General features: G+C 54.5%; 6 protein-coding genes across 6 annotated transcripts; 3 read left to right on the forward strand and 3 right to left on the reverse strand.

Moving 5' to 3' along the window:
- Positions 1–1,348: 1,348 nt before the first annotated feature.
- Positions 1,349–3,188, forward strand: LTHEOB_5116 (Glutamate decarboxylase; the record flags this gene model as incomplete). Its single annotated transcript, XM_035514226.1, has 4 exons — positions 1,349–1,544; positions 1,596–2,490; positions 2,670–3,014; positions 3,071–3,188. The coding sequence occupies 4 exons, from the start codon at positions 1,349–1,351 to the stop codon at positions 3,186–3,188; spliced, it is 1,554 nt and encodes a 517-aa protein (XP_035373984.1).
- A 1,515-nt stretch (positions 3,189–4,703) lies between these two features.
- Positions 4,704–6,273, forward strand: LTHEOB_5117 (Galactosyl transferase gma12 mnn10 family protein; the record flags this gene model as incomplete). Its single annotated transcript, XM_035514227.1, has 2 exons — positions 4,704–5,143; positions 5,211–6,273. 2 exons carry the CDS (start codon positions 4,704–4,706, stop codon positions 6,271–6,273), a joined length of 1,503 nt encoding a protein of 500 aa, XP_035373985.1.
- A 5,827-nt stretch (positions 6,274–12,100) lies between these two features.
- LTHEOB_5118 (putative cytochrome P450) lies at positions 12,101–15,566 on the forward strand (the record flags this gene model as incomplete). Its single annotated transcript, XM_035514228.1, has 4 exons — positions 12,101–13,097; positions 13,153–13,632; positions 14,200–14,242; positions 14,294–15,566. 4 exons carry the CDS (start codon positions 12,101–12,103, stop codon positions 15,564–15,566), a joined length of 2,793 nt encoding a protein of 930 aa, XP_035373986.1.
- A 1,029-nt stretch (positions 15,567–16,595) lies between these two features.
- LTHEOB_5119 (Fumarylacetoacetase) lies at positions 16,596–18,146 on the reverse strand (the record flags this gene model as incomplete). Its single annotated transcript, XM_035514229.1, has 1 exon — positions 16,596–18,146. One exon carries the CDS (start codon positions 18,144–18,146, stop codon positions 16,596–16,598), a length of 1,551 nt encoding a protein of 516 aa, XP_035373987.1.
- A 910-nt stretch (positions 18,147–19,056) lies between these two features.
- LTHEOB_5120 (uncharacterized protein) lies at positions 19,057–19,527 on the reverse strand (the record flags this gene model as incomplete). The annotated part of the gene is made up of 3 exons (XM_035514231.1): positions 19,057–19,171; positions 19,235–19,358; positions 19,443–19,527. The coding sequence occupies 3 exons, from the start codon at positions 19,525–19,527 to the stop codon at positions 19,057–19,059; spliced, it is 324 nt and encodes a 107-aa protein (XP_035373988.1).
- Positions 19,528–21,030: 1,503 nt separating this feature from the next.
- LTHEOB_5121 (Zinc finger protein) lies at positions 21,031–24,856 on the reverse strand (the record flags this gene model as incomplete). Its single annotated transcript, XM_035514232.1, has 3 exons — positions 21,031–22,627; positions 22,686–24,078; positions 24,139–24,856. The coding sequence occupies 3 exons, from the start codon at positions 24,854–24,856 to the stop codon at positions 21,031–21,033; spliced, it is 3,708 nt and encodes a 1,235-aa protein (XP_035373989.1).
- Between the last annotated feature and the right edge of the window lie 159 nt (positions 24,857–25,015).

Below are 25,015 nucleotides of genomic sequence, written 5' to 3' on the forward strand. Positions count from 1 at the left end.
AAGCGGAACTAATTTCCTTCTCTCGGATGGGTATTCTTTCGGTTATACTCTACAGTTGCGTTTTAATTCCGCTGTCTTTCTTTCAGCTTGTTTTTGTCTATACCGCCATCTTTTTTACTTGTCAAAACTTCAGGGCTGGAGGGATGCTTGGTGCACACATCAGAGGATACTACGATTGACGACGGAACTGTTTGCGCATCTTGTATGTACCATAGACAGCGGCGTCCGCGCCGCTTGGCACGGAGAAACTGGGGCCGTAAGCTCGGTGAAACGGAGATGGACGTTTGTGTACTCGTAAATGGAAATGGAGCAGCGGAGGTCGCCGTGCTTGGCGGAAGTCGTGAGTTGGCGGTCGACAGAGTGGACAAGACGTTGGTGCGAGTCGAGGGCCGGCGGAGAGTAGGCGGAGTGCTGAGTCGCCACAAAGCAGTTATTCACATACCTTGCTCGTCTCGGCTCTGCTTGCTCGCAGCGGCAGGGGCGGGCATTGGCGAGGCAACCAATAGGCAGGCGTCGCCGGGCCGGCCAGCAAACAACGATCTACGCGACCCATGGAGAATGGTCGCGTCTGGAACTTGGCGAAAAATAGCTCTTCGGCGCGGCCACGAGAGCTTTATTATCTGACATCCCCACGAGGCTCTTCCGTGCGTAGCCGCGAGGCCAGGCCGTCCTCACCGCCAATTCGGAGCATGCACACAGCCTCAATTGCGGGCTGGCCGGTCGGGAGCCTGAACAGACGCAGCCTGCGTCGCACCGGTTGATCTCTCGTGATGCGTGCGCGGACTGCATTGCTGATCGGTGGAGAGCAGCGAGGCGGTCGCAGACTGGCCTGGGCGACGGCCGACGAGAGGTTGGCAGATGATGGAGATCGGCAGGAGCTGGGCGGGCAGCAGGCTTTGCGATGAGGGGCAGCGCAGGAACGCGCGAGCGGCAGGCAACGGCGGTTGCGCGCGATTGGATCTGCGCCATCTCGCTTGCCCATCGAGCTCCAGTGAGGGGCCACACGTACGTACGCGGCGCTTCGCGCCCACCACCCACCGCTGCCCACGTCAGGATAGTGGTGGCCGCCGGGCTGGCCGCTGTCTGACAATGCCAGCTGCGTGCCATTGCTCGCCGCCGTTTGGTGCGTGATGCTGACGCAACGCTCACCAAGCTGGCGCCTGCTGCAAAACAAGCTCACCAAGCTCCGTGCTAAGATCTACCCGCCTTCCCCGCGCGTCCCGAGCTGAGCTCGTCCCCCGCCCTCATCTGCTTCCCACACCACCTGCTCTGCCGCATAGCCGTCTCCTCTGCCTCCACCCTCTTCAATTGACCTACCATACCCACCTGACACGTTGTGATCGCCACCATGGTGCACCTTGCCCGCATTCCCACCGACTTCGACACCTCGAGGCCCCTCGTCGAAGGCCTCGAGAAGATCAAGCTCGAGGAGTACATCGAGCCCGACACCATCACCGCGTCCGTCTATGGCTCCCGCTTCGCCGTCGAGGACATCCCCAGGCTCGAGATGCCCGAGCGGGAGATGCCCAAGGAAATTGCCTACCGTGCGCTTCCAATTGGCTCCAGTCTCGCTCGCTCCTGCTGACAGCTGCCAGGCCTGATCAAGGATGACTTGTCCCTCGATGGCACCCCCACCCTCAACCTGGCCTCGTTCGTCACCACCTACATGGAGGAGGAGGCTGAGAAGCTCATGACCGAGTGCTTCGCCAAGAACTTCATCGACTACGAGGAGTACCCTGTCTCGGCTGACATCCAGAACCGCTGCGTGTCCATGATCGCCCGCCTGTTCAACATCCCCTCGCACGATGAGAACACCAATGCTATGGGCACCAGCACCATTGGCTCCTCCGAGGCCATCATGCTCGCTGTGCTGGCCATGAAGAAGCGCTGGGTCAACCAGCGCAAGGCCGAGGGCAAGCCCTACGACAAGCCCAACATTGTCATGAACTCGGCCGTTCAGGTGTGCTGGGAGAAGGCAGCCCGCTACTTCGACGTCGAGGAGAAGTACGTCTACTGCACCAAGGACCGCTACGTCATCGATCCGGTCGAAGCCATCAACCTCTGCGACGAGAACACGATTGGCATCTGTGCCATTCTCGGCACCACCTACACCGGCGAGTACGAGGATATCAAGGAGATCAATGACCTGCTTGAGGAGAACGACATGGACGTCCCCATCCACGTCGACGCCGCCAGCGGTGGCTTCGTCGCACCCTTCGTCAACCCTGACTTGGTTTGGGACTTCCGCTTGCCCAAGGTTGTCAGCATCAACGTTTCCGGCCACAAGTACGGCCTTGTCTACCCCGGCGTTGGCTGGGTTGTCTGGCGTGACCCCGAGTACCTGCCCAAGGAGCTGATCTTCAACATCAACTACCTCGGTGCTGACCAAGCTTCTTTCACCCTCAACTTCTCACGTGGAGCTTCTCAGATCATTGGCCAGTACTACCAGATGATCAGGCTGGGCAAGCATGGTTACAGGTCCATCATGAAGTAAGTTAGCCCGTTTCTGTGCACGTAGCACCATCCCTGTCTCAAAGCTATGCTGGTATATTACACGAGTGTGGCCCCATTTGTCGGGCCAGACCCATGACTGCGAGGTTTCGCAGTAGTCCAAACACACAATGATCGGAACCCCCCGTATGGCTGCACGTTGACTAATTGCGAAACAGCAATCTCACCCGCACGGCCGACTACCTTGCACTCAACCTCAAGGCGCTGGGTTTCATCATCATGTCTCAAAGCGGCGGAAAGGGGCTTCCGCTGGTGGCTTGCCGCCTTGACCCTGAGCAAGGAAAGCAGTACGACGAGTTCGCTGTCGCGCACCAGCTCCGCGAGCGCGGTTGGGTTGTTCCGGCGTACACGATGGCGCCCCACAGCGAGGGGCTCAAAATGATGCGTGTGGTGGTCCGCGAGGACTTCTCGCGCAGCCGTTGTGATGCCTTGATCACGGACTTCAAGCTGGCTCTGCAGGTGTTGGACAAGATGGATGCGAAGAGACTCAAGGAGCACAAGGAGTAAGTCATGGCGAGGTGGAAATTACTCGATGCAGAAAAGCTAACGGCACGCGCAGGCACGTGAAGCAGCACACGACCAAGCTGGCTCGCCGGTGGACGCTGACTAACACGCACTACACGGACGAGGATCATTCGCTGCAGGGCAAGACGGGCAAGACCCATGCTGTGTGCTAAGGTGGATGCCCTTGCAGCGGGTGACTCGGTGAGACCAATCAAGGTTAGGTTGATGCGAGACATGCAGACTTGCTGGACTCGGTGGCAAGATGGACGGAGGTGTCTTTCCTTGATTTCCTGGGTTTAGCTGAGGCGGTACCGGGCATGATTAGGACTATTCATGAGTAGACGACATGGGTTACGACAGGCTCCGAAATGAGATACGATTCACACGATAGATGCCCGACGGACGATCTTGATCTGCAAAACCGTTGCTGATTGGCGAGATCTGGGGAACTGACGGCAAGGCGACGGAAGGGGCCGGAGATCCGCTGCCATCCGGTCGGCAATTAGGTGGTGTCGCTGGGCCAAGACGCAAAGCTCAGGGGTGGCGGCCTAAGCTCCGCTGACTACTGACACCCTCCATCTCGTTCCTACGAACACGAGCGCCCGTCAGCAAACACGCGACTTCTCTCGCGCTGCAACGCTGAAAATAGCCGTGTCGTCTGTCACCTGTCCTGCCCAGGAGCCTTTATCTGTCGTCGTGCCTGCTCACTGCTCGCGATCGGCACTTTCCACCGCACAAGCAACATCCCGGACGTTGAAGGGGCCTCTTACCGGGACCAATGTCCATTTAAACTTTTAGACTTTTCTCGCATATGAGACAGCCAGCGTCTGCGCCACTGCAAGTGCCGTTCCTGCCCTGCCCATGCCTCAATTACACAAGGGTATGTTGAGTCCATTTTTTTTCCCTTGGGAACTTTCTCGCCCGTCGAATCACCGGCTCCCCAATTTTTCTTGCCCAGCTCCCGTTCCCCAATCAGGTCAGCCCCACCACAGCTGCCGTGCCGTCCCCGCATTCTGGGGAGCTCCAGCTCGTTGGTCGAACGGCCAGAAGAGCGCGCGGCTGCGCGTGTGATGTAGGGCTGCATGGATACGGCGGCCTGTGCCTTATCTATCTGCCAACCGAACTCCACCCGTTCGTTCCGTTCCCCTGCATTTCTGACAAACCGTCTGCACTGCACATGCAACTTGTTCTTACTCTCCCTCGCATCCTATCGTTCACAAGAGAGGTGCAGCCAGCGCTGTGCCGTCAAGAACAAGGCGGCTAATGTCTCCAGCAACAGTGCGTTTAAGATCTCCTGTTTCGCAATCATCCGCGCACGCGACCCCACAACGCGTCACACGTTTCCCCAACCCTCAATCCTCCGCATTAACGCCGTATGCTCGTCCACGCGTCGTTTGAAGCTTCTTTTGAACCTAGAATTTCTTTCTTTTGTTACTTTCTCTCGCAAACTCGCTCGCAACTCTTTCACCTTTCCTTCTCCCCCCCTTTTTTTTTTTCTTCCCACGTTGCAGCCGGGCTGCGATGCTGCATCCTTGCGCCGCTGTAACAGATCAGCTGCAGTCGTCGTCATCACTTCCCGCGACTTGATTGATGTTTCCTTTCCCTGTTTCCCCATATCTCAAACAAAAAGAAACCGTTGCATTGTTAGAAAGAAAAGCAGCAGAATCGCGAACTGACGTTTGGAAACCATGCTCTTGCACTTCCACCAGACCCGCGTCCTCATCTTCGGCGCAATCGCCTTTTTAGTCCTCTGCGCAACTTTCTTGACCGATGCTTTCGGGCCCTCGCGCACCTCTAGAATCCGAGACTACCTCACGCACCAACCGCCGGCGCAATGGCACAGCACCGCCTCGAAGACGCGGTGGCGTGAACTCACCGACGTGTGGTCGGGGCGGAAAGATCCGGCCAAGATCATCCTGGCGAGCGTGCTGTACGAGCAGCCGGAGCCGAACGAGCTGCTGGAGCGCGCGCTGCTGACGCACGAGAAGCACGCCGAGAGGTGGGGGTACGCGACGACGGTGCTGAGGAAGAGGTTGGTCGACGGGTGGTGGGGCAAGTGGAGTTGGCTGCAGGCGTTGGTGACGATGGAGCTGAACAAAGATCCAGCGGACGCTGCGGAGTGGATAATGTGAGTATTGCTGGCATACCCCATCTTTCCCCCTTCCTCCAAACGAGACTGACATTTGGAATCACAGGTTCCTCTCCCCCACCGCCGTCCTCAACGACCCCACCATCCCGCTCTCCCTCTTCCTGCCCCCCACCAGCCTCACGACCAACATGACGTCCTCGCGCTCGCCGGGCTCGCAGCTCCGCGCCATCGCCCTCAACGACATCCACTTCCTCGGCGCCTACGACGCCGCCTCGCCCGTCACGGCCAACCCGGATTTTCCCGCAGTCAGCTCGGCCGCCTTCTTCCTGCGCGTGCACCCGTGGACCGCCGTCTTCCTGCAGCACATGCTCGCCGCCCCGCTCGTCGACGCCGCCGTCGTCGACGAGGACTTTGCCCTCGCGAAAACGCTGGTTGATGTGAGTAACGTTGGCGTGACGTCCAAAAGCGGCGCGGACGATGACGACTTGGGCGATGATTTCGACCCCGCGGGCTTCGCGCACATCGTGCTGCAGCCCGAGCGCTGGTACGCGTGGTCCGCGGCGGCGGGGACGGCGTCGGAAGAAGATGGGTGGTGGTTGCGCGCGGCGGAGCATTTTCCGCCGAGTTTGGGGGGCCGCAGGTGGAAGGGGTTGAAGGATGCGGTGACGGGTGTGGAGAAGGGCCGCATGGATCGGGCGTATCCGTTTGGGTATGCGGAGGACGCGAAGATTGCGGCGGCGAGGAAGGGGTGGGGGAGGTCGTTTTTCTTTTCCTCTTCTTCGTCGAGTGGGAACGCCGGTGACGATGATAACGTCGAGGTCCCGTCTGCGCTGGTCGACGCGAAAACCGCGTCCGCTGAGAACAAGTACACTCGGCCTGACCCGAACGTGGACGGCGCGGGACCGGCGGAGGTGTGGGATTTCTGGGAGCGGATTGCCCGGGCTCGTGCCGTGCTGAGGGAGGCGGAGGAGGTCGAGGCGAGGTGGAACGTCGAGCGGCCCGGCCGCGTCGATGGCGACATCGCGAGCCAGGCGTTGGCTGAGGGCGTGTCGAAGGTCGAGGCTGCGATGTGTTGGGGGGCGGGCAGGAAGGCGGTGTTGGAGGATGCGATCGCGTTGGTGAGGGAGGCGATGTATGGGAGGGGGAGGAGAGAGGAGGATGGGTTTTAAAGTAGAAGAAGAAGAAGGCGAAAGGAAAATCTTTCTTGTTTATTACCGGATACAGAATCGGCGGCTCTATATGCATGTAGATTTCTGGAGGGCTGGCGTTGGGTTGTTTCGCTCTAATGTCTTTCTTTCTACAGGATTATGGATATGAGAGATGTTGGAATGTCTGGTTTGAAGACGACGTTCTGTTCGAAGAAAAGGATGAATTAACTGAACGCTATGCATTTCTTACAGGTGGGTATTGCCGCCGACGGCTGCCGTGAATTTTTTTCGATCATGCCATGGGTAGTTGAAGCCATCGTCCTGACATGAATGTATAATTATTAATTCCACATTAACATCCGGATGATAGCTTCAACTACCCATATATGTTCTGTCTCATAAAAGGAATCAAGAAAGAAAGACTGTCGAAGGGCATCGCAGCCGAAGACTAGCGTGGATTTGTTTTACACTCATGTCATGGATAGCTGAAGCTATCATCTGGACGAGAATGTGTTATTAGTTACGATGGTTCAGATCTTTTGGCACCAATTGTGCCTGCTGGGGTCCATTGCAGCTTCGGCTAATGTGGGGAGAACATGAATACATGGCCCCCACAAACCCCGCCACCCATGGTCAGCTGTCTCAGCCTCGCTCTGGACATTTCATGTTCGATCATCTCCCGAGCCTGACACAACGTTCTGCGATCTTTGTGACCCGGCTGCAGCTATTGCCTTGAGGTAAGTCGACCCCATGCGATGTCAATGTAAGGCCTCTCGGACACTCAGAAGATTGACAGCGGTCACGTCTCACAGGCACCATGTTCTGATCTCCCCAGGGCAGTTTCCCTTCAGCCGAGAATCGACAGCCTTCCTCAATAAATACCCCCAAATTGAGAATTACGCTCCGGAGCGCTATGGGTTCTTGAAGCGATGGTTGCCGATCATGACATTGCTTTCAGGCTGCAGGGCGTCCCAAGCGGTCTCTCAAAAGCGCAAGTCAAACATGTCGTCGAGGAGGCTCTTCATACTCAGGAAGGCTCACATGTCGAAATAAACTCGCTGGCCCTTGACCCCGTACGTCAAGAACAACAAATCTGTACTCTCTGCTTCTCGACGCTGCCACCAGGGCTGCGAGGCCAACGAGAGGTAACTATCGCACATCCGGACGGACCCTCCCTCGTCTTGGATACACATTTCGAGGGCTTCACACCATTGCATTCATCAGACGACGAGAGATGCACCACAGATATTGTTGCTATAAGTGGTCTCAACGGCCATGCGTTCGGATCCTTCAAGCAAAAAGGAGGTCCACACATGTGGCTGAGGGACAGCTTACCCACAGATTGCACCACCGCCAGAATTTTCACATATGGTTACGACACGAGGATACCCTCGGTACAAACTATCTACGACATTGCTCGTACCTTCATTTTGCTTCTCGGCAGCCTCAGACCCGCGGAAGGTCCGCTGAGGAAGCTGGTGCTCATCTGTCATAGCCTTGGCGGCATCATTGCAAAAGCTGCCCTCAAGCTGATGGCCGAGAGTGACGAAATGACAGACCGTCGGCATTTGGCATCCCTTACTGGAGTCCTTTTCTTTGGGGTCCCAGGACAGGGCATGAGGATCGAATCCCTGGTTGAGATGACAGATGAGAGCGCTAGGCGCTCTCTTCTCTATTCTCTCGATGACGGCAACTCGCCAACACTGATGGAGTTGAGCGGAAGCTTCATGCAAATCATGCAGTCCTTGGGGCATTGTGAGGCTTGCTATTTCTATGAAACCATGAAGTCTCCTACCGCCATACGTGTTGACGGCCGATGGGCCATGGAGGGCCCGCTTGATCTCCTCGTCACGCCCTCTTCCGCTATGCAAGGAGTTTGCCGAAATTCGCAAAGACATCGCGTTATACCAGCCAACCGATCTCACAGCGACCTTGTCAAGTTCAACAACAAGCATGACAGCCTGTATACTCTCACTGCGCAGTACCTGTCAAACATCTTATCCCGGACCACGACAGCAACAAGAAGACGATTCCACAAAAGACTGACGTTAGAAGAAAAATTGTGTCTTCAGACATTGGCATACCAAGAACAGGACTGGCGTGAGAAACAAACGAGCATCAAGGCTGCGAAAGGCACCTGTGGCTGGATTTTTGAGCATGAAAAATTCCACCACTGGATGAACAACCCTCGGACTCTTCTGTGGATTACCGGCATTCCCGGAGCTGGAAAATCTACTTTGATGCGGTGCATTGCCGAGGAGAAACGCAGACAAGTTTCTAATAGCTGCAAAGAAACTGTTGCGACGTTCTTCATACATGGGCGAGGAAGCGAGATCCAGAAATCTCCGCGCGGTCTTTATCGTTCTCTTCTTCACCAGATTCTTCCAAACTCACCCACATTAATGGCTGAACTCACCGAGGAATACGTCAAGAACAATGAGCTCAAAGGAAAATTCGAAGAAAAATGGTCCTGGACCGAAGACGAGCTTCGAGAGTTCTTCATCCATGCTGTTCTTCAAGCAAGCCGCGAATGCCCTTTGACAATCCTGGTCGATGCTTTGGATGAAATGGGCGAGAGGAATGCTACAAGAATCATTTCTGAATTCGAAAGTATCATCGACTCAGATCTTTCTACGCGCGCTTCAAACGATCTTCGGATTTGCTTCTCTTGCCGTCACTACCCTGTACTTGTTGCACCCGGAGCTTTATCAGTCTCTGTGGAGAAAGAAAACTCTGGAGATATCCGCAGACTGGTAGGCACAGGTAGAGAGCTACGTCCATTGAGCGAACGCGACAGGGCCATTGTCATGGATCTCATCTCTGAGAGAGCTCGTGGGGTCTTTCAGTGGGCTGCTCTAATTCTGGAACAGCTAGAGCCCTTGGTTAGACGTGGAAACCCGTTGGCGGCGCTTACAGCAAAAATAAACGAAATACCAACAACCTTGCAAGGACTATACGAGTCCTTGCTCTCACCGGAGTGCCATGGAAAACAGGAGACCCTGAAACTTCTTCAATGGGTATTGTTTGCGATCCAACCTTTGACTTCGATTGAATTGAGGGATGCTCTGGCGATTGATGCAGCCGCAACATTCGTTTCTTTCGCGGAGATGGAACAAAGCGGTGATTTCTATTCAAAAGATAACATGCAGGCGGCGGTACGCAGCCTCTCAAAAGGTCTCATCGAAATTACCGACAAGGACATCGTTCAGTTCATTCACGGATCAGTTGTGGATTATCTCCTTCATGGGGGTCTTCAGACCTTCGTTGGTGAAAGCTTGCATACCGTTACGGCGGACGCCCATTTCCAGTTATCTCGATCTTGCATCAAATACCTTCTTCTGCAGGAAATTCGAAATGTGACTGCGCATCAGACTCGGAGCACTCCGCACCCGTTTTCTCTGGTCAATTATGCTCGCACGTTTTGGATTTTCCACGTTATCAAGGTTGAGGAACACGGGCAAGATCAAAGAGATCTGGCACATCTGTTGCCATGGGAAATATCAAAAAGAAATTCGCCAATATTGGAAGAAGATGAAGGAGGTAGGAGAATCCTGAAGGGCCATCGGATAATCGGCCCAAACATCTTTGGTCATTGCTGTCCAAGCTTCATTCCTTCTTGGGAGATGTACGATCAATGGCACGGTTGGAGACCGGAGCTCTCATTCACCGCCATGCTCGCCTCCAAAGCGCCTACAATAGAACGCGCTTTTGAATTTTGGTCAAGCCATTCCTATCATGCATGGAAGGTGTTCAATAATACATGGACATGCGTTCAATCGGATTGCCATGTCCTTGTTTATTTGGTACTTGCTGGAATACGAAGCGCTATCCAAGAAATCTGGCGGATTGCTCCAAAAGTACACGATATTTTACTTGCATCCTGTGATGAAGCCGCTATGCTGGGACTTCACTATGATTTTGTCCGAGAGGGCATGAGCTCTTTGAAGAACATAAATCGCCGTTATGGGGGAAATGCAAAGCCATCTACTGCTACTCTGACCATGGCGCTTATCACAGGCAACCTGGAGCTTATCCGAATACTTCTTGACCACGGAGCGATATTAAACACTTCGCACACAGAAATATCGGGCTGTGGTACCCCACTCGACCATGCAATTCAGATTGGCGACAAGATTATTGTATCAGAATTGCTCTCAAGAGGTGCAGAGATTGCCAGTCCAACAGCTTACTACTGCAAGAGATCAAAGGGATTTCGCGTAACACAACGGAATTCGATCCATGTTGCATGCCGCATGGGAGATCCAGAGATAGTCGAGATCATACTCCAAACGCAGCACAGCCGGGGAGGGCTGAACCGAATTGTGAATTCTCTGGACGAAGAATATAGAACCCCTTCATCGCATGCGTTGACGAACAGGAATATTTCAGTTATGAAGCCTCTCCTACATTTTGGGGCTAATCCTTTCCGCGCGGGAAATATTGTTGGGCTTCAACAGCTTGCCATGGCTTTCCACGAGACCGATGTCGAGAGCGCCAAAGCAACCTTTAATAACTGGAAAACTTCACATGATTCGGAATTGCTGGGCTGTCTTTCCAATGCTTTGCTTTCAAACGCTGCCGCGGAAGGGCGTGAGCGAATGGTGGAAAAACTTTCGAAAGCCAGGATGGGAGATCCAAACTACCAAGACTGCAATGGAAAGACCGCGCTCATGAAAGCTGCAGCGCATGGATTCAGGAAAGTCGTCACATATCTTCTCGGCTTCGATGGTATCGATACCACACTTAAGGACAACAACGGTCGGACGGCACTTGATCATGCACAAGCTTTCGGCGACATTGAGACTGTAAAATTACTCGATGGAAGCGATGAAGAGGGACAAAGTGAGGAGGGGATCGATGAGAAGGACGTTGAAGAGGAAATTTATTGTCTCAGCGGAGATGAAGAAGTGACCTTCGCATAGAGGACCATCTTCGATACATATGGATATGGAAATATGATGTATCAACCGTCAGACAAGTACGAGATGCCAGCAACAGCTTCATGGGAGCAGCAAGTAAGCATAAACCCCTTCAGGCTTTCAAATGCAGCCGGGAGTATATGTCATTTTAGATTAAGATCCCCGACGCCGTCTCTACATTGATTACGGTCAGCCGAGGTTGAAGTGCGGATCATTTCACCCAGATATGTAGGCGCTATTCCAGCATTTTACTACAGGAAAGTGATGGGTCGCTCCAAAGGAAGCGGTGAATTTGAGCACTGGACTGCGGGATGCTGATGCTGCTGATGCGGCGACTGATGAGCAATTTGGGTGGGTCCGCAACGTGTGGAGGTAGACCGGAGCACAGTGAATGTCGAAAGATCTGAGCTCGTTATGTAGGTGGCTGAAGCTACCATCCGGACGTAGATGTACATTTGATAATTTTGCATTTACGTCCGGATGATAGCTTCAGCTACCTACGTAAGTCGGGTGCCCTTGCTCGCGAAGATAACTGCGGACGATCATTTCTTTTGGCACCTACGTGGGAGCGCAAAGTGTTGGCTCGTACCCGTGTAAATATCTCAATTCGGCAAAGTGTCAACGTGTCGACTGCCAAACGAAGAATGGTAGACGAGAGATCTCGGAAAAGTATCCTAAACAGGTAAGCATTACGAGCGACACCAAGTCACTCGACTACACTTCCAAAGAAAGCCAACTAAACGATGTGAATAACTCTTCAAGTGACGCAAAGTGGTTACTCGTAGACATGTTCACGACCCCAAATCCTCAACGACAGCGGCTATATAATGGCACGCCAGTCTCCCCACCAAAACCACAGCAAAGCCCTCCAGAGCTCTCATCTCATCCACCCACGACTTCCAACCAAAAACCCAAACACCTCCCAAACCATGCCCCTACCCCCAGCAACCCTCCTCCTCCTCCTCACCATCTTCCTCATCACCACCCTCAAACCCTTCCTCCACCGCCTCCTCCTCCACCCCCTCCGCACCCTCACCCACCTCCACCGCTTCCCCGCCGCCACCCCACTCGCCTCCCTCCTCCCCTCCTCCTTCTACCACACCTTCCTCTGCCCCCGCCGCAACTCCCGCACCGCCCTCCTCCACGCCGCCCACTACCACCAACAAGGCCACCACCACCCCATCCTCCGCACCGGGCCCCTCTCCCTCTCCTTCTCCTCCCCCGCCGCCATCACCGCCATATACGGCCACGGCTCGCCGCAGTGCGCCAAAGGCGCCATCTACGCCGCGCTGGCCCCGCAGCAGTCGTCGCCGTCCCATGCGAGTGTCCTGCACGTCGTCGACCGCGGCGCGCACGCGGCGAAGAGGCGGAGGCTGGCGCATGGGTTTTCGCTGCGGAAGGCGGAGGGGAGTTGGGAGGGGAAGGTTGGGGCGAAGGTGGGGGAGGTGGTTGCCGCGTTCGACAACGTCGGCCCCGAGGTGTTGGATTTTGCCAGGTGGATGAACTTGTTCACGGTCGAGGCGGTGGCGGATTTGGTGGGGAGTTGGCGGCTGGGGTGCTTGGAGAGGGGGGATGATGAGGTTGTTGTGGTTGGGGGAGGGGACGAGGGGAGCAGGCGGAAGGTAAGGTACGTGGAGAGTTTGCGGGCGGGGAATAGGGCTACGGCGCGGGCGGTGGTGTGGGCGCCGAGGTTGTTTCGGGGGGTGGTGAGGCCGGTGTTGTGGTGGGGGTCGGGGTGGTATCGGGAGCAGTGGCGGGAGGGGGAGGGGTATGGGGACCTGGTCAAGATGTTGGTGAGGGAGAGGATCGAGAGGTGGCGGAATGGAGAGGTGTTGGATGACATGGTTCGGTTCTTGTTGGAAGATGGTGGAGGAAATCCGCTGGATCTTTATCTCGAGGAGATTGAGGTGGAGGTGAATACCATGCGTAAGTTTGGGTGGAACTGCTGCTCTCAGTGACATACTGATGTGTTTCGCCATAGTGGACGCTGGATCCGATACCACTGCAATCGCTCTCGCGAACGTCATGTACTTCCTCCTCAAGAGCCCGACCTGCTTCACGAAGCTCCGAGAAGAATTGGACAGAGCTCTTCCTGCCGACACAATCATACCGTCCTACGACAGTATCAAGCAGCTGCCGTACCTCCGCGCATGCCTTGATGAGTCTCTCCGCATCATTCCGCCAGTCTCTGCTGGGCTGTCACGCACCGTTCCACCTGAGGGCATGACTATTGACGGACATTGGATTCCGGGCGGGACATCGGTTGCGGTGGCTGCATACACGGCACACAGGAATCCGTCTGTATTCGCGCAGCCGGAGGAGTATCGGCCGGATAGGTGGCTTGGTCAGAAGACAAGCGAGATGCAAGCTGCCTTCATCCCGTTTAGCACCGGGTCGAGAGGCTGCATCGGAAGGAACATCACGTATTTGGAACAGACGGTCATGATAGCTACATTGGTTCGTAGGTACGACTTTGAACTGCCGAGTCCTGATTGGGAGCTGGAAAGAGAAGAAGCTTTCAACGTGTGGCCAGGCTCGATGCCTCTCAAAGTCAAGCTTAGGTCGGACCTGGAAGTGTCATCAGTTTGTTGTTGAAGGCCAGTGGCTCCGTATCTCCAAAATATCGCTGGAGGTAGTTTCACCTTTGTAGATCAGATCAGTCAAACCAATATCAAGCACTTGTTGTTGACACCGAAGCTCTGGTGGTAATTCAGTCAACTGTTCGTGTAAAATGCTTAATCGCTGCATGCCGAGGATCGGACTGAGCTGGAAAGAAACTGCAAGACTAAATAAAAATGACGTCACATTACTTACCCCGCACGTCTCCGCTAAGGCCTCAGCGATAATCTCGAACGTTGAATGTAAGCTCTTTCTACACAAACATGTGGCGTAGCAGTCCATCGGAACAAAAAAACTTGACCCAAGAAGGTGAAAGGCGCCATATTCTGTGCCCTCATCCGGTGTTTATCTGAGGACAGAATGCGAAGAGCCAGCAAACGTCGTAGGACGGGTACTGCAACCCCTTCAGAATACATTGAATCTCAAACTCATACTGACAACTATTCAGGATGGTGAGCTGACTGATTATTGAAATGATTGCCATCTGACAAGCTGCTCTCCAGTGCTACCTGTCGTGTCCGCCACATCAAATGTGACGAAAAGAAGCCGATATGCAACAACTGCGAAAAGAGGAACCTTGACTGCAAACAAACAGAAATCATCGTGCCGTGTCTACCACCCCGCAGCAGCACCACAGTAACAAAGACTCTACCGCCACCTCCACCGCCGCCCCCACCGATACAACCACCACCATCCCCAGCCCCGGGCTCAACGTGGGAAGTAGTCCAGCAATCGCAATCCACCTTTCCACCACCCGCAGCCCCCTGGCCATCCACCACCCCTTCCTCGCCCACCGCCGCTGTCGCCACCAAGCAGAACGACGACTGCACCACCACCACCCTCCTCCGCATCTACCAGCACGGCATCGGCACCTGGATGGACGTCATGGACCACTCGCACCGCTACCAGCGCGCCGTCCTCCGCCTGGCCCTCTCCTCCCCACTCATCCTGCACGCCCTGTGCGCCCTCGCCGCCAAGCAGATGAGCCTCGTCTCCCCGCACCGCCACCACTACCACGCTTCCCCGTCCGCGGCGGCCGCCGCGCCGCCGCCGTCCCTCTGGGAGCCGCTCGCCGCGCGGTACTACGGCGAGAGCCTGCGCCTGCTGATCGCTGCGCTGGCTGAGGATACGACTGGCTCGACCGAGGACTCGCAAGGCACCAGGAAAAAGAGGAGGAGGGAAGAAACCCTCACCGCAACCATCCTCCTCGGCAGCTACGAGCTGCTCGCCGCGCCCAGCGCCGACTACGCCCGTCACCTGCGCGGCGCGCAGACGCTCATCCGCGCCGGCGGCATCGACTTCGGTACTGCATCCGCGCTGGAAGACGCGGGATTGTGGGTGTTTGCGCGGCAGGACGTGGCGATGGCGGTGGCCGGGAGGCGGGGGTTGTTGTGGGAGGTGGGGAGGTGGGGGGAGATGAGGTGGAATTCTGGTGAGGGAGAGGGGGAGGTGGAAGGGGGAGGGAGGGTGGAGAAGGAGGAGGATTGGTGGGGGAAGAAGGTGCTGTGGTTGCTGGCGAGGGTTGTGGAGTGCGTTTTTGGGGACGGGGGTGGGAGAGGGGAGGAGCCGGTGGAGGGGTTGGTGAGGGAGCTGGGGGAGTGGTATGAGGGGCTGCCGGGGTCGTTTGAGGGGTTGAGGTTGAAGGGCGCGTTGGCGGAGGGGTTGGATGAGGTGTGGTTTCCGATAGATACGGCAGGTACGGTGCAAAGTTTTTTTTTGTTTCTCCGCAAAGCCTTGAGGATTTTCTTGACCACTGACTACGATGTGCTCACATAGCCACTGCACTGTTGTACTACCACATGGCTACAATTATCCTTCTTGAAGAAAGGACCAGGCGGGCAGTTGGAACGGCGTATCCAGTAAGTGCATGTACACCCAGGAGAGAAATACAAGTGGCTCACTGAATGGAGGAACAAATTCGTGAAAGTGCCCGGTCCATCGCATCCATCTGTTTATCCAAAGGTATATCCGATGGAAACTTGGTTGTTGCCATCAATCCTCTTTCCTACGGTAAGCGAGTCTATGCACCACTGCGCGTGCGAATGACTAATTACATACACTTAGCCATCAAACATACTACATCAGCCGTGATAAGAAATAAAATGTGGGCATTGTTGGATGACATAGAGAACAGGCTTGGATTTCACACGAGAGGCACGTTAGAGGCGCTCGAGCACGTTGCTTAAAGTAATATTTACAGAGGGGTATTGCATCCGAAGGCTAGCGTTAATTTGTTTTTGCTTATGCCGTGGGCAGTTGAAGCTATCGTCCGGCAGCTCCAAAAAATAAGGTACCGCCATCGAACCCGTTCTGCTAAATGCCTAAATACTTCGACGTTGTTATCGAGCTGGGAAGAGGTGTTGTTGCAGCTCGGCTAAAAAAAAAGTGGGTGCGCAAAAATGCAAAACGTACAACAGCCGGGATTCCCCAATGGTCACCCACTTGAGTACTAATCGGCCGGTTCGCAGCTTAAGTACGGCTGAGCGGACGGGAAGCCCTGCATTCTGCGACCTATGGTCGTACGTGAAAGAACAGGCCGTCAGCTGCACTTATAATCCCCAGTCGACAAGCAGTCGCCCGGCTATGTGCAAGTCGTAGAGGTGGACGGAAAGCCCTGTACTCTCCTGTCCCATCCTGCGACAACAGGTACAGTGATCTCATTGCTCTTGTCGAACATCCCCAGCCCGCGGACTCGCATGAGCAAAATTTCCTTGAGTCGTACAGGGTCGATGTACATGTCATTGTTTGACCGATGCTATTGAGAGTTTAAATAAACGTCACAGCTACCAAGCCCGTCACAAAGGACTAAAGATTGCCCTTAGCGCCCATAGCCAGAGCCTCAGTAAGCTTCTTCACAGTCTCTTCAAAGTCGTCTTCCTCCTTGGAGATGCCTTTCATCAACTCCGGCACAATGACTTGACTCGCTCTGACCAGCCTCTCAGACCTCTTCCTGACGTCTTCCCTCAACGCCTCCCAGTCGACACCAACCAACTTCCCCTCATCCTTAACCACCCTCCCATCCACCAACACGGTCCGTATATCCGACGCATTCGAATTGCACACCAGCATGCCCACCGGATCCACCGCCGGCACCATGCCCAAGCCGTCACACGCCGTAACCACGACATCCGCCCTCTTCCCCGGCGTCAGACTGCCCACCAAATGTCCAATCCCCAGCGCATCCGCGCCCCCCTGCGTCGCCAACCTCAGCACATCGACCGCCTTACGCGGACACTTCAACGGCGGCTTCTTGCCCTTCTTAAACCTCTCCTCACTATCCCTCGCCCGCTGCGCCTGCAGCAACAACCTCGCCTGCGCCACCATATCGTTATTCTGACTGCACGTCACATCCACCCCCAACCCCACCTTCGTGCACCCAAATGGCTCACCCCCCACCCTAAACGCAACCGGATGCCCCATCCCCATCTGCAACTCCGTCTCGGGCGTCGACACCACCCCCGCGCCGCTCCGCGCCAGCAGCGCGCACTCCGCATCCGTCCACGCCGCGCCGTGCGAGAAGAGCAGGTCCGGTCCCAGCTCGTGGTTGTCGCCGAGGTGCTGGACGACCTGCGCGCGCGAGATGTCGTAGTGCCCGATGGCGACGTGCGACGTGATGAGCGGCAGGCGCAGGTCCGCAGAGCGCGCGAAGGCGATTTCGGCCGCGATGCCGGCGGCGCCCGCCGTCTCGGGCTCGTTGGTCGCGAGGCCGCAGACGAGGAGGCTGGATTCCCACGTGTTGCTGGCGCCGCCGTCGCTGGTGGTGGCGAAGTGCTGGGCCAGGACGCGGCGCAGGTCGTCGCGGCGGGCGGCGGGGGTGAAGGCCGGGTCAGCCGTGTTGATGGCGGCTGCATCGGGGTGGTGGGTGGTGTTGAGTGGCGGGTTGGCGTAGAGGCCGTAGCAGAAGGCGCCGCGGATGCGGGCGTGCTTGAGGGCGCGGACGGCGGCGTCGGCGTGGCTGGGCGAGTTGAGGATGTGGCAGTGGTCGACGACGGTCGTGATGCCGTTGTGCAGCAGGTCGACGGCGCCGGCGTAGTTGGCCGTGTAGACGTCGTCGGCCGTGTACAGGCTGCCGAAGCACGTCCGCATGATCAGCGCGTAGTCCATCAAAGACCAGTCGCTGCCGATCGACCGCAGCAGCTGCTGCCACAGGTGGTGGTGGCAGTCGACGTAGCCTGGCGAGACTAGGCAGTTGGTTGCGTCGATGATGCGTGTGGTGGATGCGTCCGGGACAGTGATGTTGGGCGAGACTTTGACTATGGTGTTGCCCTCGATCAGGATGTCGCAGTCACGGATGATTCCGAGAGCGGGGTCCATGGAGATGACAGTGCCATGCTGGATGAGAATTGAATCAGTCATTGTCAAGCCTGCTAGTGGAAGTTTTTGATCGAGTCGACTCGGAACGCATCCGTGGGCCTTTTATCTTGGTGTCGTGTAAGCACCCCGCATTAGCCATCACTTAGCATCACTTCTTCGAGAGGCCAACGTAAGCGACATGTCAATGATTCACCCTTTCGGACGTCTCGCCAAGCTGCTTATCTCACGCCACGCTTATTATCCGTCGTGGAGCATGAGGGTGCTATCATACGATTGGACATGTCATAAGTCGGAAGGCGGGGGATCTTGTGAATTTATGCTTGGAACGGAACCAGGTCAGTAACTGCAATTGGGATCAGTCTTGGCAAGTATGGGTGCGACAGAGGCTGCGCATACTCATCGTTATAAGGGCTTGCATCCGGTACACTCGCGGAAATATAGTAGCATTGATTTCTACAATAAGGCTAATCCGAAGGGACAAGAAACAGAAGAAGAATAAGAACAATGCAGCTGGAGCCTGGCGCAGCCTTGTCGTAAGATGTAGGCACGATCTTGCTGGACCAGCATCTTTAATCATGTGAAGCATGAACATTGCTGACTGTGTGGGCTCGAGAATGAACAAGATGATGAAAATTGCAGAGCGTGATCTAAGCGCAAGAGATAGAGGACGGTGAGGTTGTTTGAGTTCATCAGTGAGCGGCCCTGCTTTGTGCGACCCAATCAAAGCCTTGCTAAGGGACGACGTTCAAGGCGGTAGTCCTAGAGATCGGATGATAACGTGTAGATCTAGTCGAGAAGTGCTAATCCAAGCATGAATCGAGAAAAGTTGATCAGGGGATGTAGCATGTTCGTGTACTTGTACTACAAAGCCTTCTACGGTCCCATTTAGCATAACTCTCCTCATCATCATCTTGCTTTGCCCCCGCTCTATCCAGTCGATCTCCTTCCTCCACTAGTGGTAACCCATCCAGCAGTTGGTCAAGCCCTCATAGTCGTGGCAAATGACGTCGGACGCCCCTTGGTCGATGGCAGATCGGATGCCTTGCGAGCAGGCGTCGTAGCAGTTCCTATCGTAACAATTCTCAGTTATTCAAATTTTCCGCAAGACGGAAGAAATACTGGTGACCTACTCAGGACTGTGGTAAGTGCTGAGGTGGCCCTTGAACCAACCACGGCCTCCGCAATCCCCACCATCCCAGTTGTTGCTACGGTATACGCTCAAACAATATTTGAGGGAGCCCTTGTCCACATCGCCTACGTGCGGATCTGTTAGTAAAATAAAAAAAAAACAAAGGGAAGGGAAGAGAGTAAGTTGGGTTTGGTGGTGATGACACGAACCAAAAGCTCGGATGGTTGTTTCGGAATTGCCCATCACAGGGGCAGCGCAGGCAACAGCGATGATGGCAACGGCGTAGAAGTGCATGTTGAGTGTTTACTTCAAAAAGTTGAGTTGAATGGTTTGGTTGTTTGAAATATGGGGCTGCAGCGTTTCTCTGTGGCCTTCTTATATCTGCCCTTTGGCCCCTTGGACGGATCATCCATGACAGATGCAAGCTTGCCATACGCATATGCTGGTCTTGGAATCTGGAATATTGTCCCTGTGGAAACCCGCGCCTGGAGTAGTACACGATAAACACTTAACGTCATATCGTTCAGATCAGTTCTCGTGAATTCCAAGAAAGACAATCTTTACTGTCGATCGCTGGGCCTGAGTTTAAGGGAGGAGCATGTGAGCTCGACTATAGTTCTCATTGGTGCGAGATCAAGCCTGAGCAAGGAAGGATGCAACTGAGATCCCTGGATCTGACATTGAATGATCGAGCAGAGCTTTAATACGACGTGCTGCTCACCGGTCAGGTGCCCCGAGTATACTAAAACAAATTTTTGTTGTGTCAGTAGAAGGACACAATCCTCCCGGTTCATCTGCTATCAGTAAGAAACCCCAGCTAAATCATTGCGTTTAAAGTTAAACAAACTGACAAAGAGGCCCGGCTTTTCATTCCCCATGGCGAGGATTTTCACGCTGTTGAGTCTCTGGAGACGTTGAACTCCCTTCGTGTCACGGCTTCCTGCCTGCGACTTGGGGTACAAAGGATCCTCTGGCTGAAAGCCAGCAGTCATACAAGGCTCAAAGTGGCAACCTAGGGGAATAGCCACTTCGGTCAACGCCGTCCAGCTGAAGTTCTTATTCCCGGGTGTGAAGGCTAAAAAGCAAATTCAAGGAATAAGCAATCGGCATTGAGAGCCTTCGTGCCGGGAATAATGCCAGTATTAATTGTGCCACTCTGTCATTAGCTAACGCTGCGTCTTATTGCCGGTACTATAAAAGAAAATATTGCAGCTAAAGACTAACTTTTTATTGATTTTCGCTAGTGACATCTGCAATTGAAGCTATCATCTGGATGCAATGTCGAATTAATAATTAAACATTTACGTCCGGACGATAGCTTCAACTACCCACGTAACCAGATCCATACCGTTGCATCCCCCCTCTTCTCGAGTTGATGGAACAGGCTTCATCACGAGTCACCTACGGTAGATCTCCTGAATTCAATTGACAGACTTTTAAGTGTTACAAATTCAACCCCTCGCGCGCCACCACGGCCTTTTCCAGCAATTTATTTACCTCTCTCACTCATTCCCTCATATGCCCCGCTCCGCTACTTCTCGACCGGGCGTCTCTCAATAGCACACCGAGGGCAACAACCCAAGACGCACCCTCCCTTTTTCTTTTTCTTTCGTTCGTGTGGCCAAATCTCGTCTTTCTCTCTGGTTGTGTGTTCGTCCCGCAGCACCGAGATCTCCGCATGGATACTTGCCCAGTCTGTTGTGTTTTCCCAGCCAGGAGAGCTAGCATGCGGCACAATCGCTACACGATCACCCACTTTGATCCATCCGAAGTTCGTATTGTCCTACAAGGAATTGATCAGCAATTGCATGACTGTGCGGCTGATGTAGCGGCATTACTTACGGTTTGGCGCATCACCTTCCCCTTCTCTTGCAGCTGGCGGCCATTGTGGCCGAAGACGACTTCCTCAGGCTCCCATTTGACACATTGTTTCGACGTCTCTTCAACTATCTTGGCTTCATAGTAGGACCGTTCATACTCCTCTCCGGAGCTTTGGCAGCGCCCACAGACGGTCAGAACGAGGCGTTGGACGGGGATGGAAGCAGCTCCGAAGATGGGTGGACTCATGACGTAAGGTCTATCTTGGCCTCCATGGCCCGTGATTTCCGAGTCGACGGTTATTCGGCCATCGCGCCGGATGGAGAGTGTCTCGTAAAGGTCCGCGTGCTTGAAGATCCTTGCAATGATGGGGATTGGTAGGACGGGGAAAGTTTTGAGGGCCTTTTGGGACTCTTGAACTGGAGGGGGGCAGGATGAGAAGAGAGAAACGTCCATCTTGGCTTTCCTCAGTCTCCAGCATAGCTCGAGGCTCCAGCAAGGACTCCAGTGCTTCCGCCTCAAGGCGTCGAGCCGCTCATCGGATACTTTGTCTGGATGTTGCTGGTGCAGATGTGCTGGAACTCTTTCAAGATCAGCACCCAGGTCCAAGAGTTGACTTGAAACAGCGTAGTTGCAGTGCTGGATTGCAACAGCTAACGCAGTCATGCCTTGTTCATTTGGACGATCGATGGTGAAACCGTGGTCGAGAAAAGGCCGCAAGTCAAATCTGACATCGCAGACCGCAGCAAAATGCACTGCAGTATCGCCGTTGCATGCACCAAGATTTGGATCTGCCCCTGCTTCCAGCAAAGCTTGGACAGTGTCACCGCCTGAGAGGACCGCTGAGTGGAGGGGCGTGAACTCGTTCAAGCGGCTCCGGAGATTCACATCAGCCCCGTGCTCGATCAGAGCCTTCACAGTCCTGGGATCATTGGTGCAACAAGCATCGTGCAAAGGAGTAGACTTGGAGTGGGCCTGGTCGTTTATACGTCCCCTGACGACTTCATCTTGCAATAGCGCCTTCAGGATCAGGGGACGCCGCCGCCAGGCGGCAGTCTGTAACAGACTTCCGCGCCCGGCGTAATCCTCGACTCGAGCGGGATCGTCCTTGAGAATCGCTCGCGCAAGTTGGACGGCCCCTGGGAAGTTCCTGCACGTTTCGATCAGAGTGATCAAAACTGTCGTCTCCCGCCAGCCATGGTCATTTGGCACCGCCTTCAGCCTCGCACCCCTCTCGTGGAGCAACAAAGCCGCAGGATACCGGCCACTGCTGGTGTTAACGGCATACGGAACTCGCACTGCGCGGAAGATGGGCGTTTCTTTCGTGTGCTGATACTCAACCTCCATGTTTGCGCCAGCGTCCAGGAGCCACTGCAAAGCCGAACAGGAATCGGCAGTGGCTGCCCACAACAGCGGCGTGCTATTGAGTACGCTTTTCTTGTCCATGTCCTCACCTCTGTTTGCCATTCTTTTCAATACTTCGGTGTAGTTGAAGAATGCCGCAAGCAGTGGGCCAGAGAAGTATGTTGGAGACTGATACCACCCCGTTTTCTCGTTGTACTTGTCAAACTTACGTCTATCAATGGGCATCAGCTTTTGCCTTTTTTGTATGGGATGCATTCGAGAGAACCTACCTCCTGTGCATGAACCTGTCCCATCGAGTGAACCGTTTGCCGTCCGACCAGCCCAAGTGGTCAACAAATGAGGGGTAGTTCTTGTGGACAAACATCTGCCAAGTGTTCTTCTCTGGTGGATGATATACCAAGCCTCCGATAAGATGCCTGGTAGTAGTGGTGCCCGGAAAGTTGAACTGAAAGAGGAAATGGAATATTTGCAACCATTTGAGCACTGCACGATCTAGTGGTAAAAGGCTGTCAAGGTGGTCCTTGGACGCTTTGAGGCGCTTCCGCTCAACGAGGTGCTGCACCCAATAGATGGAAGCGTACTCAAGGAAAGGCTCGTCACCAAGAGTATCGCGTATCCTCTGCTCGGACATGTTTCTATTGGGGCCAACAGGGATGAAGTGTCTGCCATCAGTGGTAATGTATTCCAGGCATCTTGCCAGGATCTCGCCATGGATGGTAGTCAGTTTCGCCTGGCCTGATTCGGGAGCAACATCCACAATGCCTGCACCGGGCGATAACAAGTAATCTCTTACAGAGGCATGCACAAACTGGATCTCTTTGGTCTCCGGATCGATACGTATGAAGGATCCAAGCACGGAATCCAGCTCGTTCTTCACTTTCGGGGTCAAGTCTAAGGCACAGGCGAGCTCTTCGAGCTTGAAGGTACGAAATCCGCAAACAAGCCATTTGAGCACGGTACGAAACTCGTGTGGAAGGTCTCCGGGCTGATTGTCGATTTCCTTCATCGTCCAATCATAGAATCCTTTGAGTCCATTTGGTGGGTTGTCCAAAGCTGCCCGAACCTTGTCCGGTCTCTTGTTGGCGAGATCCTTGCAGGACAGGCTGGCGTAGAGAAACATTCCGCCCGCATTTTTGACTAGTACGCGGATAGCATCCCCCGTAAGCTGGTCATCCCATCCGTTCGACTTTGCGGAGGACTCTAGTTTCTGCGTCACAACGGCATGAATGTCGTCGCTGTTGTCTTCGGGCACCATCTCCCGTTCGAGGTTCTCTCGATGGAGCGTTCTCAGAAGGGCCGTTCTGAACCACGTCCGAGTTCTGCTCACGATGAGGATGTTCCATCCCTCCGGTGCGTCTTTGAGCACCTCAAAGAACTTTTCCCAGTCTCCTTCTGCTGCTGTATCCTTCTCAGGCTCCAGGCATTCGTCCAGGCCATCCACTATCAGCGTTGTAGGTCGCCCTTGCCGGTAAAGTTGGTGCATCACACCAACCAAAACATCGCAGCTTGGCTCTTCTGATTGCGTGGAACCGTATTCGCTCTCTGGAAGGGCAAGGTGTCCGGAAGAGGCATTTTGGAGGTGTCGGGGCTTTCTGAGTAGTTGCCAGATCCACGATCGCAGGACTGCGTCTACAGTGCGCGTGCTTTCGTCCTGGTAGGTGCCTGTCGATCACGTCCGTAATTAGCGGCTATCTCGTACGAATGAGAAGGAATTTTGCTTACAGAAAAAATACGCCACTCCAGTCGGCTGCCACTTTTGCATCTCGGTGATGATATACGCAGTCAGCGTCGACTTGCCAACTCCAGGCTCTCCCGTCAGCCAAAAGACATGACTGCGACCTTTACTCGGCGTGATCCATTTCTTGAAGTGCTCGTCTTCGAGGATCCATGAGCTGGTGGCAACATCAGTACCTTTTTCAGCGTTCTTCTTGGGTATGAGGAGATCCTTGAGTTTGCCTTCGACGTCTACGTGCTTCAGCCACTCGAGGTAGTTTTCGAAGATTTCGCTTCTCCTCATACGCTCCATGTCGTCATGGACATGCTTGATTGAACCGTGGACCTGCTCGATGCTCTCGTTCATTTGATCGAGGGTGTCGGCCTGCGCTTGGTCTGCCCTTGCACGCGCTTGCGCTTCGGCAAGTGTCGCCTCTGCCACTGCATTGTTGCACTCCGCCGTGACGAGATCCATAGAGAGGTTGAGCAGCATCTGTTTGTTTCTTTCCGAACTTGAGAGGCCGACCGAATCTCTCCAGTGTTTGAGCTTTGATGCAGTCAAGAATTCCTCGACATGAACAAAGAAAGCCAAATATTTCTCAAATACCCTTTGAAGAGCATCGGTGAACCGCGTCGAAGCCGTGGACTTGTATAAGTCCTTGTAGACCTCGAGTCGTCCGAGATCTTTCCCGACGCTTTCGAGGAAATCTTCAACCTTGCCGAACATTTCGGCGTAGTTTTGGATGAGCTGCCTTCTATTTCAGCACCTGTGGATACGTAGATTGTTGTCCGAACTTACATTCAAACATATCTTGACGCTTCCCCAGACCACAGCAGCAATCCCGTGCGGTTCCAACTCTGCAATCGGTGAAATGACCTCATCGAG

The sequence above is a fragment of the Lasiodiplodia theobromae genome (genome assembly GCF_012971845.1).
Source record: "Lasiodiplodia theobromae strain AM2As chromosome Unknown scaffold_14, whole genome shotgun sequence".
NCBI lineage: Eukaryota > Fungi > Ascomycota > Dothideomycetes > Botryosphaeriales > Botryosphaeriaceae > Lasiodiplodia > Lasiodiplodia theobromae.